Source organism: Mustelus asterias, chromosome 13, assembly GCF_964213995.1.
Source record: "Mustelus asterias chromosome 13, sMusAst1.hap1.1, whole genome shotgun sequence".
In the NCBI taxonomy this organism is placed as follows: Eukaryota; Metazoa; Chordata; class Chondrichthyes; order Carcharhiniformes; family Triakidae; genus Mustelus; species Mustelus asterias.
Genome location: NC_135813.1, coordinates 51,513,361 through 51,532,108, shown reverse-complemented (window position 1 = coordinate 51,532,108; position 18,748 = coordinate 51,513,361). Strand labels below are relative to the sequence as shown.

At 46.6% G+C, this 18,748-nt stretch overlaps 1 protein-coding gene across 1 annotated transcript in view; it reads right to left on the bottom strand.

Moving 5' to 3' along the window:
- The window catches only part of LOC144502256 (neutrophil cytosol factor 2-like), a 275,195-nt gene that overhangs the window by 45,832 nt on the left and 210,615 nt on the right, over positions 1–18,748 (bottom strand). Inside the window, exon 8 of the mRNA XM_078226083.1 lies at positions 16,880–17,018. Within this exon, the coding sequence (XP_078082209.1) occupies positions 16,880–17,018 (139 nt within the window). The remainder of the gene's footprint in view (positions 1–16,879; positions 17,019–18,748) is intronic.

Below are 18,748 nucleotides of genomic sequence, written 5' to 3'. Positions count from 1 at the left end.
CTATCTTTCCTTTTTACAGGCACATGCCTATCCTGCAGCCTTATCAATAGTTCCTTAAAAGACTCCCACATGCCAGACGCGGACTTACCCTCGAACATCCTCTCCCAATCAACATCCACCAATTCCTGCCTAATCCGGCTATAGTCAGCCTTCCCCCAATTTAGCACCCTGCCCGTAGGACAGCACTCATCCTTGTCCATTACTATCCTAAAGTTAACAGAGTTGTGGTCACTATTTGCCACATGTTCCCCTACCGAAACTTTGACGACCTAACCGGGCTCATTTCCCAGAACTAGGTCCAATATAGCCCCCTCTCTAGTCGGGCTATCTACATACTGTTCCAAAGAACCTTCCAGTACGCATTTTACAAATTCCTCCCCGTCCGGTCCCCCAGCTCTAAGCACTTTCCAGTCTGTGCCAGGGAAATTAAAGTCCCCCACTACAACAACCCTATGTTTTCTGCACCTATCCAGAATCTCCTGACATATCCTTTCCTCCACTTCCCGTGGGCTGTTGGGTGGTCTGTAGTACACCCCCAGCATAGTGACTGCACCCTTCCTGTTTCTGAGTTCCACCCACAGCGACTCAGTACATGACCCCTCTAAGTTGTCTACCCTCTGCACCGCGGTAATATGCTCCTTAACTAATATCGCTACTCCCCCACCTTTTTTAGCCCCTCCTCTGTCTCGCCTAAAACACTGATACCCCGGAATATTCAGCTGCCAGTCCTGTCCTTCTTTTAACCAAGTTTCCGTCACCGCAACCACATCCAAATTCCGCACAAGCATTAAGGCCCTAAGTTCGTCTGTTTTACCCGTTACACTCCTCGCATTGAAGCAGATGCACTCCAGACCTCCAGGCCCAGTCAGGTCCTCCTCCTCCAGAGTGCTCCTCTTCTTAGCTAGCCTTGCCCTGGCCCCCAGCTCGACCCCAGCCTCAGTATTTACTGACCTCCTGTTTTGTTCCCCACCCCCCTGCCACACTAGTTTAAATCCTGCCGAAACACTCGAGCAAAACTCCCAGCCAGGATATTTGCTCCCTTCCAGTTAAGGTGTAACCCATCCTTTCTGTACAGTTGCCATCCTGACTCGAAGATTTCCCAGTTATCTATGAATTTAAAACCCTCCCTCTTGCACCAGTCCTTTAGCCACGCGTTCAACTGTAGAATCTCCCTGTTCCGAGCCTCACTTGAACTAGGCACCGGGAGCAGTCCAAAGATTGCTACACTGGAGGTCTTACTTTTTAGCCTAGCACCCAACTCCTTGAATTTCTCTCGTATGACCCCCCTGCTCTTCCTACCTACATCATTTCCCCCAATGTGTACAATCACATCCGTTTGACTACCTTCCTTTTTAAATATGCTTCCTACCCTCTCGGAGACATCCAGTACCCCGGCACCAGGGAGGCAGACTACCATCCTGGATTCTCGTTCAGTCCCACAGAAGCGCCTGTCCGTGTCTCTAACTATTGCGTCCCCCACAACTATCGCTCTCCTAAACCCCTTCTTTCCCTTCCGGACCCCTGAACCTGTCCCCGTGGAGAATCCAAAACAATATACCTATTGTGGAGGGGGACAACCACAGGGGATCCCTCCACAGACTGCTCACTCCCTTCCCTTCTCCCATCTGTTGCCCATCCCTTTCTCTTATGGGAGACTGCCACTGGGGTGCTTTCTGGCACATCACCCTTCTGACTATTACCCCTCCTAACCGTGACCCACGTGTCTTCCTTCCGAGACCCTGGTGTCACTACCTGACTATAACTTTTATCTATGACTCTCTCATTTTCCCTAACTAAACTGAGTTCATCGAGCCTCAGCTCCAGCTCCCTTACACGATCCTTCAGGAGATGCAGTTCCACACATCTGGCACAGATATGGACTTCCGGGAGGCAAGTTGTCTCCAGGAACTCCCACATCCCACACCGAATGCAGTATACTGGCCTCCCACTCATACCAGCCATGTCCTTTTTAGTTTTGGGGATAAAACAAAAAGGGGGTGTAACCGAAGAAAAACAAACAAACAACCTTCCTCGCCGAAGCCCTGTAAGCCAAAGCCCTTTTAGCTCTCACTCTGTCCCCTGGTAGCTGGTAAAAGAGGTGGAGGAGTGGCACTGTTAATCAAGGAGAGTGTAACGGCTACAGAAAGGCATTTCGAAGGGGATCTGCGGACAGAGGTAATATGGGCTGAGGTTAGGAATAGGAAAGGAGCGGTCACGTTGTTAGGAGTTTACTATAGGCCCCCAAATAGTAATAGAGATGTGGAGCAAGAAATTGCGAAGCAGATTATGGAAAGGTGTGGAGGTCACAGGGTAGATGTCATGGGGGACTTTAACTTTCCAAATATTGATTGCAGCCTTTATCGGTCGAATAGTTCGGATGGGGCAGTTTTTGTGCAGTGTGTGCAAGAGGGGTTCCTGACACAATATGTGGATAAGCCGACAAGAGGTGGGGCCACATTGGATTTGGTAATGGGAAATGAACCGGGCCAAGTGTTGGATTTGGTTGTGGGAGAGCACTTTGGAGATAGTGACCACAATTCGGTGTCTTTTGTTATTGCAATGGAGAGGGAGAGGGCCATGCGGCAGGGCATAGTTTACAATTGGGGGAGAGGTAATTATGATGCAATCAGGCGGGAATTAGGAAGCATAGGATGGGAACAAAAATTGTCAGGGAAAGGCACTCATGAAAAGTGGAACGTTTTCAAGGAACAAATACTGCGTGTCCTTGATAGGTATGTCCCTGCCAGGCAGAGAGGAAATGGCCGAGTGAGGGAACCATGGTTCACAAAAGAGGTGGAATGTCTTGTCAAGAGGAAGAAGGAAGCATATGTAAGGTTGAGAAAACAAGGTTCAGTTGGCTCGATGGAGGGTTACAAGTTACCAAGAAATGAGCTGAAAAAGGGGCTTAGGAGAGCTAGGAGGGGGCATGAGAAGTCCTTGGCGGGTCGGATCAAGGAAAACCCCAAGGCTTTTTACTCTTATGTGAGGAATAAAAGAATGACCAGGGTGAGGTTGGGGCCTGTCAAGGACGGCAGTAGGAATTTGTGCATGGAGTCAGGAGAGATAGGAAAGGTGATGAATGAATACTTTTCTTCGGTGTTCACCAAGGAGGGGGGGCCATGTTTTTGAGGAAGAGAGGGTGTCACAGGCTGATAGGCTGGAGGAAGTAGATGTTCGGAGGGAAGATGTACTAGCAATTTTGAATAAACTGAAAGTTGATAAGTCCCCTGGGCCTGATGAAATATATCCTAGGAGTCTTGGGGAGGCAAGGGATGAGATAGCAGAGCCTTTGGCATTGATCTTTGCGTCCTCACTGTCCACGGGGGTGGTGCCAGAGGACTGGAGAGTGGCGAATGTGGTTCCTCTGTTTAAGAAAGGGAACAGAAATGACCCTGGTAATTATAGGCCGGTTAGTCTTACTTCGGTGGTCGGTAAGTTGATGGAAAAGGTTCTCAGGGATAGGATTTACGACCATTTAGAAAGATGCAGCTTAATCCGGGATAGTCAGCACGGATTTGCGAAGGGCAAGTCTTGCCTCACAAATCTGATAGAATTTTTTGAGGAGGTAACTAAGTGTGTCGATGAAGGCAGTGCAGTTGATGTCATATACATGGATTTTAGTAAGGCGTTTGATAAAGTCCCCCATGGTCGGCTTATGAAGAAAGTAAGGATGTGTGGGATAGAGGGAAGTTTGGCCGATTGGATAGGTAACTGGCTATCTAACAGAAGACAGAGGGTGGTGGTGGATGGAAAATTTTCGGACTAGAAACCGGTTACCAGCGGAGTGCTACAGAGATCAGTGCTTGGTCCTCTGCTACTTGTAATTATTATAAATGACTTGGAGGAGGGGGCTGAAGGGTGGATCAGTAAATTTGCTGATGACACCAAGATTGGTGGAGTAGTGGATGAGGTGGAGGACTGTTGTAGGCTGCAAAGAGATATAGATAGGATGCAGAGCTGGGCTGAAAAATGGCAAATGGAGTTTAACCCTGACAAATGCGAGGTGATTCATTTTGGTAGAACAAATTTAAATGTGGATTACAGGGTGAAAGGTAGGGTTCCGAAGACTGTGGAGGAACAGAGAGATCTTGGGGTTCATATCCATAGATCTCTGAAGGTTGCCACTCAAGTGGATAGAGCCGTGAAGAAGGCCTATGGTGTGTTGGCGTTCATTAACAGGGGGTTTGAGTTTAAGAGCCGTGGGGTTATGCTGCAACTGTACAGGACCTTGGTGAGACCACATTTGGAATATTGTGTGCAGTTCTGGTCACCTCACTATCAGAAGGATGTGGAGACACTGGAAAGAGTGCAAAGGAGATTTACCAGGATGCTGCCTGGTTTGGAGGGTAGGTCTTATGGGGAAAGGTTGAGGGAACGTGGGCTTTTCTCTTTGGAGTGGAGGAGGTTGAGTGGAGACTTGATAGAGGTTTATAAGATGATGAGGGGGATAGATAGAGTGAACGTTCAAAAACTATTTCCTCGGGTGGATGAAGCTATTACAAGGGGCATAACTATAGGGTTCATGGTGGGAGATATAGGAAGGATGTCCGAGGTAGGTTTTTTACTCAGAGTGTGGTTGGGGTGTGGAATGGACTGCCTGCAGGGATAGTGGAGTCAGAAACTTTAGGAACATTTAAGAAGCTATTGGATAGGCACATGGAGTACTTCGGGATGATAGGAAGGAAATAGCTTGATCTGGGTTTCAGACAAAGCTCGGCACAACAACGTGGGCCGAAGGGCCTGTTCTGTGCTGTACTGTTCTATGTTCTATGTGCTATGTGATAGAAATGTCGGCCAGTGGGGTTAAATGCTGAACCTGTGAGACATGGGAGATCCGTGATGCTTCCAGCGACTCGGACGACTACATCTGCAGGAAGTGCACCCAATTGCAGCTCCTTACAGACCGAATGGTTAGGTTGGAGCAACAGTTGGATGCACTTAGGAGCATGAAGGAGGCAGAAAGCATCATAGACAGGTGTTTTAGTGATGTGGTGACACCCAAGGTGCAGGTAGATAGATGGGTGACTGCTAGAAGGGGCAGGCAGTCAGTGCAGGAATTGCCTGTGGTCGTCCCCCTCTCTAACAAGTCTACCGTTTAATCGGGATGGCCTATTAGGGGATAACAGCAGCAGCAGCCGGAGCAGTGGTTGGCTCTGTTGTTAAGATGGGAGGGACAAAGAGCACTGGAGTAATAGTTATACGGGACTCTATAGTGAAGGGAATGGATAGGCACTTCTGTGGACTTGAAAGAGACACCAGGATGGTCTGTTGCCTCCCTGGTGCCAGGGTCCAGGATGTCTCTGAATGGGCAGAAAGTATTCTGAAGGGAGAGGGTGTACAGCCAGAGGTCATGGTACATATTGGTACCAATGACATAGGTAGAAACAGTGATGAAGTCCCGATGCAGCAGTTTAGGGGGTTAGGTAGAAAGTTAAAATACATGACCTCTAGGGTTGTAATCTCAGGATTACGCCCTGTGCCAAGTGCTTGTGAGGCCAGAAATAGGAAGATAGTACAGCTTAGCACGTGGCTAAACAGCTGGGGTGTAGGAGGAAGTGTTTCAGGTATCTGGACCATTGGGATCTCTTCCGGGGCAGGTGGGACCTGTACAAGAAGGACGGGTTGCATCTGAACTGGAGGGGCATAAATATTCCGGCCGGGAGGTTTGCTAGTGTCACACGGGAGGAATTAAACTCGTTTGGCAGGGGGGTGAGAACCAAAGCAAAGGTAAATTAACTGAAGGGAAATTAGAGAGCAGGGCCAGTTAGACTCAGAAGAAGAGTAGGCAGGGTGTGTTTGATGATCAAAGAGGGTCCGGTGGACTGAAGTGCATTTGCTTCAGTGCGAAAAGTGTAACAGGTAACGCAGATGAACTTAGAGCTTCGATTAATACTTGGAACTATGATGTTGCTGCCATGACAGAGACTTGGTTAAGGAAAGGACAGGATTGGCAGCTTAACGTTCCAGGATACAGATGTTTCAGGCGGGATACCGGGGTATATAAAAGGGGTGGGGGAGTTGCACTACTGGGTAAGGAGAATATCACAGCTGTACTGTGGGAGGAAACCTCAGAAGGCTCATACAGCGAGGCAATATGGGGAGAGCTCAGGAATAGGAAGGGTGTAGTCACAATGTTGGGGGTTTACTGTAGGCCTCCCAATAGCCAACGGGAGATAGAGGAGCAGATATGTAGGCAGATTTTGGCAAGGTGTAAAAGTAACAGGGGGGTTGTTGTGGTGGGTGGTTTTAATTTCCCCTTTACTGACTGGGTCTCGCTTAGTGCTAGGGGCATGGATGGCGCAGATATTGTAAAAAGCATCCAGGAAGGCTTCTTGAAACAGTGTGTAGATAGTCCAACTAGGGAAGGGGCTGTACTGGACCTGGTACTGGGGAATGAGCCTGGCCAGGTGGTCGACGTTTCAGGAGGGGTGCAGTTCTGGAACAGTGACCACAATTCAGTAAGCTTTAAGGTACTGATGGATAAAGAAAAGTGTAGTCTTCAAGTTAAGTGCTAAATTGGGTGAAGGGTAATTAGAACAATATTAGGCAGGAACTGAAGAATGGAGATTGGGGCAGATGTTTGAGGGCAAATCAACATCTGGCATGTAGGAGGCTTTCAAGTGCAAGTTGATAGGAATTCAGGATCGGCACATTCCTGTAAGGATGAAAGATAAGTATGGCAAGTTTCAGGAACCTTGGACAACGAGAGATATTGTGAGCTGAGTCAAAGAGATAAAGGAAGCATTTGTCAAGGCTTGGAGGCTGGGAACACACAAAGCAAGTGTGTTCCCAATACAAGGAAAGTAGAAAGAAACTTAAGCAAGGAGTCAGGAGGGCTAAAAGGGGTCACGAAAAGTAATTGGCCAGCAGGATTAAGGAAAATTACAAGGCTTCTTTACATATATAAAGGGCAAGAGGGTAGCCAGGGAGAGGGTTGGCCCACTCAAGGACAGGGGAGGGAATCTATGTGTGGAGCCAGAGGAAGTGGGCGAGGTATTAAATAAGTACTTTGTGATAGTATTCACCAAAGAGAAGGATTTGGTGGATGATGAGTCGGGGGAAGAGTGTGTAGATAGTTTGGGTCATGTTGAGATCAAAAAGGAGGAGGTATTGGGGTTTTTAAGAAACATTAAGGTAGACAAGTCCCCAGGGCCTGAAGGGATATACCCCAGAATACTGAGAGAGGCAAGGGAGGAAACTGCTGGAGCCTTGAGAAAAATCTTTGTATCCTCACTGGCTATAGGGGAAGTCCCAGATGATTGGAGAATAGCCAATGTTGTCCCTTTGTTTAAGAAGGGTAATCCAGGTAATTACAGGCTGGTCAGCCTTACGTCAGATGCAGGGAAAGTATTGGAGAGGATTCTTCAAGACAGGATTTACTCCCACTTGGAAATAAGTGGACGTATTAGCAAGAGGCAACATGGTTCTGTGAAGGGGACGTCGTATCTCATGAACTTGATCCAGTTTTTTGAGGAAGTGAAGAAGATGATTGATAAGGGTAGGGCAGTGGATGTTGTCTACATGGACTTGAGAAAGGCCTTTGACAAGGTTCCTCACGGTAGACTGGCACAGGATCAGAAGTGAGCTGGCAAGATGGATACATAGAACATAGAACATTACAGCGCAGAACAGGCCCTTCGGCCCACGATGTTGCACCGACCAGTTAAAAAAAAACTGTGACCCTCCAACCTAAACCAATTTCTTTTCGTCCATGAACCTATCTACGGATCTCTTAAACGCCCCCAAACTAGGCGCATTTACTACTGATGCTGGCAGGGCATTCCAATCCCTCACCACCCTCTGGGTAAAGAACCTACCCCTGACATCGGTTCTATAACTACCCCCCCTCAATTTAAAGCCATGCCCCCTCGTGCTGGATTTCTCCATCAGAGGAAAAAGGCTATCACTATCCACCCTATCTAAACCTCTAATCATCTTATATGTTTCAATAAGATCCCCTCTTAGCCGCCGCCTTTCCAGCGAAAACAATCCCAAATCCCTCAGCCTCTCCTCATAGGATCTCCCCTCCATACCAGGCAACATCCTGGTAAACCTCCTCTGCACCCTCTCCAAAGCCTCCACATCCTTCCTGTAATGTGGGGACCAGAACTGCACACAGTACTCCAAGTGCGGCCGCACCAGAGTTGTGTACAGTTGCAACATAACGCTACGACTCCTAAATTCAATCCCCCTACCAATAAACGCCAAGACACCATATGCCTTCTTAACAACCTTATCTACTTGATTCCCAACTTTCAGGGATCTATGCACACATACACCTAGATCCCTCTGCTCCTCCACACTATTCAAAGTCCTCCCGTTAGCCCTATACTCAACACATCTGTTATTCCTACCAAAGTGAATTACCTCACACTTCTCCGCATTAAACTCCATCCGCCACCTCTCGGCCCAACTTTGCAACCTGTCTAAGTCTTCCTGCAAACTACGACACCCTTCCTCACTGTCTACCACACCACCGACTTTGGTGTCATCAGCAAATTTGCTAATCCACCCAACTATACCCTCATCCAGATCATTAATAAATATTACAAACAGCAGTGGCCCCAAAACAGATCCCTGAGGTACACCACTTGTAACCGCACTCCATGATGAATATTTACTATCAACCACCACCCTCTGTTTCCTATCCGCTAGCCAATTCCTGATCCAATTTCCTAGATCACCCCCAATCCCATACATCTGCATTTTCTGCAGAAGCCTACCATGGTGAACCTTATCAAACGCCTTACTAAAATCCATATATACCACGTCCACTGCCTTGCCCCCATCCACCTCCTTGGTCACTTTCTCAAAAAACTCAATAAGGTTAGTAAGGCACGACCTACCTGCCACAAAACCATGCTGACTATCACCTATCAATTCATTACTCTCCAAATAACTATAAATCCTATCCCTTATAATTTTTTCCAACATCTTGCCGACAACAGAAGTGAGACTCACCGGTCTATAATTCCCGGGGAAGTCTCTGTTCCCCTTCTTAAACAATGGGACAACATTCGCTAACCTCCAATCTTCTGGTACTATACCAGAGGCCAACGACGACCTGAAGATCAGAGCCAGAGGCTCTGCAATCACTTCTCTTGCCTCCCAGAGAATCCTTGGATAAATCCCATCCGGACCAGGGGATTTATCTATTTTCAGACCCTCCAGAATATCCTGCACATCCTCCTTATCAACTGTAATACTGTCTATTCTACTCCCCTGCAACCCAGTGTCCTCCTCAGCTATATTCATGTCCCCTTGCGTGAACACCGAAGAGAAATATTGGTTCAATGCTTCACCAATCTCCTCCGGTTCCACACATAACTTCCCTCTGCCATCTATAACTGGCCCTAAACTTGCCCTAACCAACCTTCTGTTCTTGACATACCTATAGAACGCCTTAGGATTCTCTTTAACCCTATCCGCCAAAGTCTTCTCATGTCCCCTTTTAGCCCTTCTAAGCTCGCTCTTCAACTCCCTCTTAGCCAATCTAAAGCTTTCTAGTGCACTACCCGAGTGCTCACGTCTCATCCGAACATAAGCCTCCTTTTTCTTTTTAACCAACAAAGAAACTTTTTTGGTGCACCACGGTTCCCTAGCCCTACCAATTCCTCCTTGCCTGACAGGGACATACCTATCACAGACTCGCAGTAGCTGCTCCTTGAAAAAACTCCACATGTCGGACGTTCCCAGTCCCTGTAATCTCCTAGTCCAACCTATGTTTCCTAATTCTCTCCTAATAGCCTCATAATTACCCTTCCCCCAGCTAAAACCACTGGCCCGAGGTTCATGCCTATCCCTTTCCATCACTAAGGTGAACGTAACCGAATTGTGGTCACTATCACCAAAATGCACACCAACTTCCAAGTCTAGCACCTGGTCTGGCTCATTTCCCAGCACCAGATCCAATATAGCCTCACCTCTAGTTGGCCTGTCTACATACTGAGTCAAAAAACCTTCCTGCACGCTTTGAACAAAAACTGACCCCTCTAACGAGCTAGAGCTATAACAATTCCAGTCAATATTAGTCAAGTTAAAATCCCCCATAACAATTGCCCTATTACTTTCACTCCTAAGCAGGATTGACTCCGCAATCCTTTCCTCAACCTCTCTAGAACTTTTAGGAGGTCTATAAAAGACTCCCAACAGGGTGACCTCTCCTCTCCTATTTCTAATCTCCGCCCATACTACCTCAACAGATAAGTCCTCATCAAACCTCCTCTCTGACACTGTGATACAATCTCTGACCAATAATGCTACCCCTCCCCCTCTTCTACCTCCTTCCCTACTTCGACTAAAACATTTGAACCCCGGGACCTGCAGCATCCATTCCTGCCCCTGCTCTATCCATGTCTCTGAAATAGCCACAACATCGAAGTCCCAGGTACTGATCCACGCTGCAAGTTCACCCACTTTATTGCGAATACTCCTGGCATTGAAGTATACACATTTCAAACCCTGCTCCACCCCACCTCTGCATACGGAACTGACTCGGTGAAAGAATGATGTGGCATAGCCGGCGTTGGACTGGGGTAAACACAGTAAGAAGTTTAACAACACCAGGTTAAAGTCCAACAGGTTTATTTGGTAGCAAAAGCCACACAAGCTTTCGGAGCCCCAAGTCCCTTCTGAGGAAGGGGCTTGGGGCTCCGAAAGCTTCGGTGAAAGAAGACAGAGGGTAGCAGTGCGTTTCTGAATGGAGGGCTATGACAAGTGGCATAGAGATTTACAGCATGGAAACAGGCCCTTCAGCCCAACTTGTCCATGCCGCTCTTTTTTTTAAACCCCTAAGCTAATCCCAATTGTCCGCATTTGGCCCATATCCTTCTATACCCATCTTACCCATGTAACTGTCTAAATGCTTTTTAAAAGACAAAATTGTACCCGCCTCTACTACTACCTCTGGCACCCTCTGTGTGAAAAAATTGCCCCCCCCCCCACTCTGGACAGTTTTGTATCTCTCCCCTCTCATCTTAAACCTATGCCCTCTAGTTTTAGACTCCCCTACCTTTGGGAAAGATATTGACTATCTAGCTGATCTGTGTCCCTCATTATTTTATAGACCTCTATAAGATCACTCCTCAGCCTTCTGCGCTCCAGAAAAGAAAAATCCCAGTCTATCCAGCCTCTCCTTATAACGCGCACCATCAAGTCCCAGCAGCATCCTCGTAAATCTTTCCGCACTCATTCTAGTTTAATAATATCCTTTCTATAATAGGGTGACCAGAACTGTACACAGTATTCCAAGTGTGGCCTTAACAATGTCTTGTACAACTTCAACAAGACGTCCCAACTTCTGTATTCAATGTTCTGACCGATGAAACCAAGCATGCTGAATGCCTTCTTCACCGCTCTGTCCACCTGTGACTCCACTTTCAAGGAGCTATGAACATGTACCCCTAGATCTCTTTGTTCTGTAACTCTCCCCAACACCCGACCATTAACTGAGTAAGTTCTCCCCTGGTTCAATCTACCGAAATGCATCACCTCGCATTTATCTAAATTAAACTCCATCTGCCATTCGTCAGCCCATTGGCCCAATTGATCAAGATCCCGTTGCAATCCGAGATAACCTTCTTCACTGTCCACTATGCTACCAATCTTGGTATCATCTGCAAACCTACTAACCATGCCTCCTATATTCTCATACAAATCATTAATATAAATGACAAATAACAGTGGACCCACACTGATCCCTGAGGCACACCGCTGGTCACAGGCCTCCAGTTTGAAAAACAATTCTCTACAACCACCCTCTGGCTTCTGTCAATTTTGTATCCATTTAGGTACCTCACCCTGGATCCCGCGAGATTTAACTTATGCAACAACCTGCCATGCGGTACCTTGTCAAAGGCCTTGCTAAAGTCCATATAGGCAACATCAACTGCACTGCCCTCACCTACCTTCTTGGTTATCCCTTCAAAAAACTCAATCAAATTTGTGAGACATGATTTTTCACTCACAAAGCCATGCTGACTGTCCCTAATCAGTCCTTGCATCTCTAAATGCCTGTAGATCCCGTCTCTCAAAATATCTTCCAACAACTTACCCACCACAGATGTGAGGCTCACTGGCTTATAGTTCCCAGGCTTTTCCCTGCAGCCCTTTTTAACAAAGGCACAACATATGCCACCCTCCAATCTTCAGGCACCTCAACCGTGACTATCAATGATTCAAATATCTCGGCTAGGGGACCAGCAATTTCCTCCCTAGCCTCCCACCATGTCCTGGGATACACTTCATCAGGTCCCGGGGATTTATCTACCTTGATGCGTTTTAAGACTTCCAGTACCTCTTTCTCTGTAATACGTACACTCCTCAGGACATCAATATTTAATTCCCCAAGTTCCCTGACGTCCATGCTTTTCTCAACAGTAAATACTGATGAGAAATATTCATTTCGGATCTCACCCATCCTTTGTGGATCCGCACATAGATTACCTTGTTGATCCTTAAGAGGCCCTACTCTTCCTTGTTACTCTTTTGCCCTTTATGTATTTGTAGAAGCTCTTTGGATTCTTCTTTGCCTTATCTGCCAAAACAATCTCATGTCTCCTTTTTGCCCTCCTGATTTCTCTCTTAACTCTACTCCTTTGAAGAATATAGGGGTCTCTTAACTCTACTCCCTTGAAGAATATAGGGGTGTCCCCTATATTCTTCAAGGGATTCACTTGATCCCAGCTGCCTATGCATGTCATGTACCTCCTTCTTCTTCTTGACCAGGGCCGCAATATCCTGAACATCCAGGAGTCCCTACTTTTGCCAGCCTTGCCCTACACTCTTGTTGAGTGTATTCAGAAGGAATTTCTCATTCAGTATGTGGGTGGCGTGACTAGAGAGGGGGCAAAACTTGACCTCCTCTTGGGAAATAAGGAAGGGCAGGTGACAGAAGTGTTCGTGAGGAATCACTTTGGGACCAGTGACCATAATTCTATTAGTTTTAAGATAGCTATGGAGAATGATATGTCTGGCCCAAAACTTAAAATTCTAACTTGGGGCAAGGCCAATTTTGAGGGTATCAGGCAGGAATTAAACGTGAACTCTGGTTAACACACTTTTGAAAGCCTCTCACTTACCAGACGTCCCTTTGCCTTCCCACATACTCCCCCAATTAACTTTTGAAAGTTCCTGCCTGATACCATCAAAATTGGCCTTGTCCCAAGTTAGAATTTTAAGTTTTGGGCCAGACATATCATTCTCCATAGCTATCTTAAAACTAATAGAATTATGGTCACTGGTCCCAAAATGATCCCTCACTAACACTTCTGTCACCTGCCCTTCCTTATTTCCCAAGAGGAGGTCAAGTTTTGCCCCCTCTCTAGTCGGGCCACCCACATACTGAGTGAGAAATTCCTTCTGAATACACTCAACAAATTTCTCTCCATCCAACCCTCTAATACTATGGCTGTCCCTGTCAATGTTGGGAAAGTTAAAATCTCCTACTATTACCACCCTATTTTTCTTGGAGCTATAGAACATAGAACAGTACAGCACAGAACAGGCCCTTCGGCCCACAATGTTGTGCCGAGCTTTATCTGAAACCAAGATCAAGCTATCCCACTCCCTATCATCCTGGTGTGCTCCATGTGCCTATCCAATAACCGCTTAAATGTTCCTAAAGTGTCTGACACCACTATCACTGCAGGCAGTCCATTCCACACACCAACCACTCTCTGCGTAAAGAACCTACCTCTGATATCCTTCCTATATCTCCCACCATGAACCCTATAGTTATGCCCCCTTGTAATAGCTCCATCCACCCGAGGAAATAGTCTTTGAACGTTCACTCTATCTATCCCCTTCATCATTTTATGAACCTCTATTAAGTCTCCCCTCAGCCTCCTCCGCTCCAGAGAGAACAGCCCTAGCTCCCTCAACCTTTCCTCATAAGACCTACCCTCCAAACCAGGCAGCATCCTGGTAAATCTCCACTACACTCTTTCCAGCGCTTCCACATCCTTCTTGTAGTGAGGTGACCAGAACTGCACACAATATTCCAAATGTGGTCTCACCAAGGTCCTGTACAGTTGCAGCATAACCCCACAGCTCTTAAACTCCAACCCATCTGTAATCTCCTTACATATTTCTCCTCAATTTCCTGCCGACTATTGGGGGCCTACAGTGCAACCCTATCAAAATGATTCCCCCTTCTTATTTGTCAGTTCTACCCATATAGACTCAATGGCCGAACCCTTGGATATATCCCCTCTCAGTACTGCAGTACTCTTTCCCTGGTTATCCTCTTCCCATTGACATACTTAAAGAATATCTTTGAATGCTCCCTACTTTTACCAGCCAGAGCTTTCTCATATCCTGTTTTTACTTTCCTAATTGCTTTTTTAAGCTCCACCCTGCACTTTCTGTACTTCTCTAATGCCTCCGCTGATTTGCTCCCCTTGTACCTGCCTTCTTTTTCTTCTCATTGTATTCTGAATATCTCTGGTCAACTATGGCTCTCTGGGCTTGTTCCTCCTCCCTATTACCCTAGAGGGATCAGGCTGGGCTTGTACCCTCTCCATTTATTTTTTGAATGCACCCCCTCCCCTCCCACACTGCTCTTTTGCAGATTTCGCCATTAGTAATTTCCCCATAATTTAGGTAATTACAGGCCGGTGAGCCTTACTTCAGTGGTAGGGAAATTATTGGAGAGGATTCTTTGAGACAGGATTTATTCCCACTTGGAAATAAGTGGACGTATTAGTGAGAGGCAACATGGCTTTGTGAAGAGGGGGTTGTGTCTCACGAACTTGATCGAGTTTTTTGAGGAAGTGACGAAGATGATTGATGAGGGGAGGGCAGTGGATGTTGTCCACATGGACTTCAGTAAGGCCTTTGACAAGGTCCCTCATGGAAGACTGGTGCAGGTGGTGAAGTCCCATGAGATCAGAGGTGAGCTGGCAAGGTGGATACAGAACTGGCTCGGTCAAAGAAAACAGAGTAGCAGTGGAAGGGTGCATTTCTGAATGGAGGGCTGTGACAAGTGGCATTCCTCAGGGATCAGTGCTGGGACCTTTGCTGCTTGTAATATATAGAAATGATTTGGAGGAAAATGTAACTGGATTGATTAGTAAGTTTGCGGATGACACAAAGGTCGGTGGAATTTCGGATAGCGATGAGGACCATCAGAGGATACAGCAGGATCTAGATCGGTTGGAGACTTGGGCGGAGAGATGGCAGATAAAGTTTAACCTGGAAAAATGTGAGGTAATGCATTTTGGAAGGTCTAATACAGATAGGAAATATACAGTGAATGGCAGAACCCTTAAGAGTATCGATAAGCAAAGGGATCTGGGTGTCCAGGTACATAGGTCACTGAAAGTGGCAACGCAGGTGGAGAAGGTAGCCAAGAAGGCATACGGCATGCTTACCTTCATCGGCCGGGGTATTGAGTTTAAAAATTGACAAGTCATGTTGCAGCTTTATAGAACCTTAGTTAGGCCGCACTTGGAATAGAGTGTTCAATTCTGGTCGCCACACTACCAGAAAGATGTGGAGGCTTTGGAGAAGGTACAGAAAAGATTTACCAGGATGTTGCCTGGTATGGAGGGCATTAGCTATGAGGAGAGGTTGGAGAAACCTGGTTTGTTCTCACTGGAACAACAGAGGTTGAGGGGCGACCTGATAGAAGTCTACAAGATTATGAGAGGCATGGACAGAGTGGATAGTCAGAAGCTTTTTCCCAGGGTAGAATAGTCAATTACTAGGGGGCATAGGTTTAAGGTGCGAGGGGCAAGGTTTAAAGGAGATGTACGAGGCAAATATTTTTACACAGAGGGTGGTGGGTGCCTGGAACTCGTTGTTGGGGGAGGTAGTGGAAGCAGATACGGTAGTGGCCTTGATGAATACACGAATAGGATGGGAATAGAGGGATATGATAGAATGATAGAATCCCTACAGTACAGAAAGAGGCCATTTGGCCCATCGCGTCTGCACCGACCACAATCCCACCCAGGCCCTACCCCCATATCCCTACATATTCTACCCACTAATCCCTCTAACCTACGCATCTCAGGGGCAATTTTAGCATGGCCAATCGACCTAAGCCGCACATCTTTGGACTGTGGGAGGAAACCCACACAGACACGAGGAGAATGTGCAAACTCCATACAGACAGTGACCCAAGCCGGGAATCGAACCCAGGTCCCTGGAGCTGTGAAGCAGCAGTGCTAACCACTGTGCTACCGTGCCGCCCAATATGGTCCCCAGAAGGGTCGGGGGTTTTAGTTAAGGCGGGCAGCATGGTCGGTGCAGGCATGGTGGGCCGAAGGGCCTGTTTTTGTGCTGTAGTTTTCTTTGTTCTTTAGTAGCTGCCCTCAGTCTATCTTGGCCAGATCCTACCTTATTTTATTAAACTCTGCTCACCCCCAATCCAAAAGTTTTTTTGCAACTTGTCTATTTCTTTGTCCATAACAAGCTTAAGTTGTACCACATTGTGATCGCTATCACTAAAATTCTCCCTACCACCACCTCAGCCACCTGTCTGACTTCATTCCCCAGAATCAGGTCCAGCACAGCTCTCTTCTCCCTTGTTGGACCCTCTAAATATTAGCCTAAAATGTTCTCCTGCACACATTTCAAGAAATCCACTCCAATCAAAGCATTAACATTATGTTTATCCCAGTTAAATTCGGAAAGTTGAAATTAAAGTACAATAATTACCTTATTGTTATTATTTTTGCACACATCCATGAATTGCGTACATATTTGCCCCTTAATCTGGATCATGAAAGCTCCACTAGTAACTGATCTCAATGCAGGATCACTAGGCTACAAATCTTTTGAAATGTGTGAGTGAGCAGGTGTTTGTGAAACAGACAGTGTTAATGTTGAACTGCTCAAAGTCTGAATGCACAAGTACAGAAAGCACAGCTCTCACCTGGTGATTAGCAATAACAGTTGACCATCCATCCTCTCCATTCTCTAAGACAAACACAACACTCCCCGCTTTTGCATCAACTTCACTTGCTGTTTTCGGCATGAAGTCAAACAGCAGATAGTGATATCCTCTTGTTCCTCTGGGAATAGACAGGAGAATACATTAGCCAATAATGAGTACTGATATTAATGTCGAATGCCCTTTAGTAAATCTGCTGTCCTTAGTCGGTCTGGCCTACATGTGACTCCATGTGGTTGACTTTCAAAATACCCTCTAAAATGGAGGGTAGGGATGGGCAATAAATGCTGTCCCAGCCAGCAAGTGACACTCACATCCCCTGAGCAAAAGAAAATGGTGACAGTTGTGGTCAAGTGGGTGGCACTCTCAACTCAGCTGGGATCATTTGGGTTCAATCTTGCTTCAGAAATAGGAGAGTAAGCCAATTCAGTCAGTGAACTTAGAACATAGATCATAGAACAGTACAGCACAGAACAGGCCCTTCGGCCCACGATGTTGTGCCGACCTTCATCTGAAACCAAGATCAAGCTATCCCACTCCCTACCATCCTGGTGTGCTCCATGTGCCTATCCAATAACCGCTTAAATAATCCTAAAGTGTCTGACTCCACTATCACTGCAGGCAGTTCATTCCACACCCCAACCACTCTCTGCGTGAAGAACCTACCTCTGATATCCTTCCTATATCTCCCACCATGAACCCTATAGTTATGCCCCCTTGTAATAGCTCCATCCACCCGAGGAAATAGTCTTTGAACGTTCACTCGATCTATCCCCTTCATCATTTTATAAACCTCTATTAAGTCTCCCCTCAATCTCCTCCGCTCCAGAGAGAACAGCCCCAGCTCCCTCAACCTTTCCTCATAAGACCGACACTCCAAACCAGGCAGCATCCTGGTAAATCTCCTCTGCACTCTTTCCAGCGCTTCCACATCCTTCTTATAGTGAGGTGACCAGAACTGCATGCAATATTCCAAATGCGGTCTCACCAAGGTCCTGTACAGTTGCAGCATAACCCCACGGCTCTTAAACTCCAACCCCCTGTTAATAAAAGCTAACACACTATATGCCTTCTTCACAGCTCTATCCACTTGAGTGGCAACCTTTAGAGATCTGTGGATATGGACCCCAAGATCTCTCTGTTCCTCCACAGTCTTCAGAACCCTACCTTTGACCCTGTAATCCACATTTAAATTTGTCCTACCAAAATGAATCACCTCACATTTATCAGGGTTAAACTCCATTTGCCATTTTTCAGCCCAGCTTTGCATCCTATCTATGTCTCTTTGCAGCCTACAGCACCCCTCCACCTCATCCACTACTCCACCAATCCTGATGTCATCAGCAAATTTACTGATCCACCCTTCAGCCCCCTCCTCTAAGTCATTAATAAAAATCACAAAGAGCAGAGGACCAAGCACCGATCCCTGCGGCACTCCGCTAGCAACCTGCCTCCAGTCCGAAAATTTTCCATCCACCACCACCCTCTGTCTTCGATCAGATAGCCGGTTACCTATCCAATCGGCCAACTTTCCCTCTATCCCACACCTCCTTACTTTCATCATAAGCCGACCATGGGGGACCTTATCAAACGCCTTACTAAAATCCATGTATATGACATCAACCGCCCTACCTTCATCAACACACCTAGTTACCTCCTCAAAAAATTCTATCAAATTTGTGAGGCACGATTTGCCCTTCACAAATCCGTGCTGACTATCCCGGATTAATCCGCATCTTTCTAAATGGTCGTAAATCCCATACCTAAGGACCTTTTCCATCAACTTCCTCCACCATTTAGTATCCTGTGCTATCCCCATATCTCCGAATGTCCTCCTGTCCAAAAATGAAT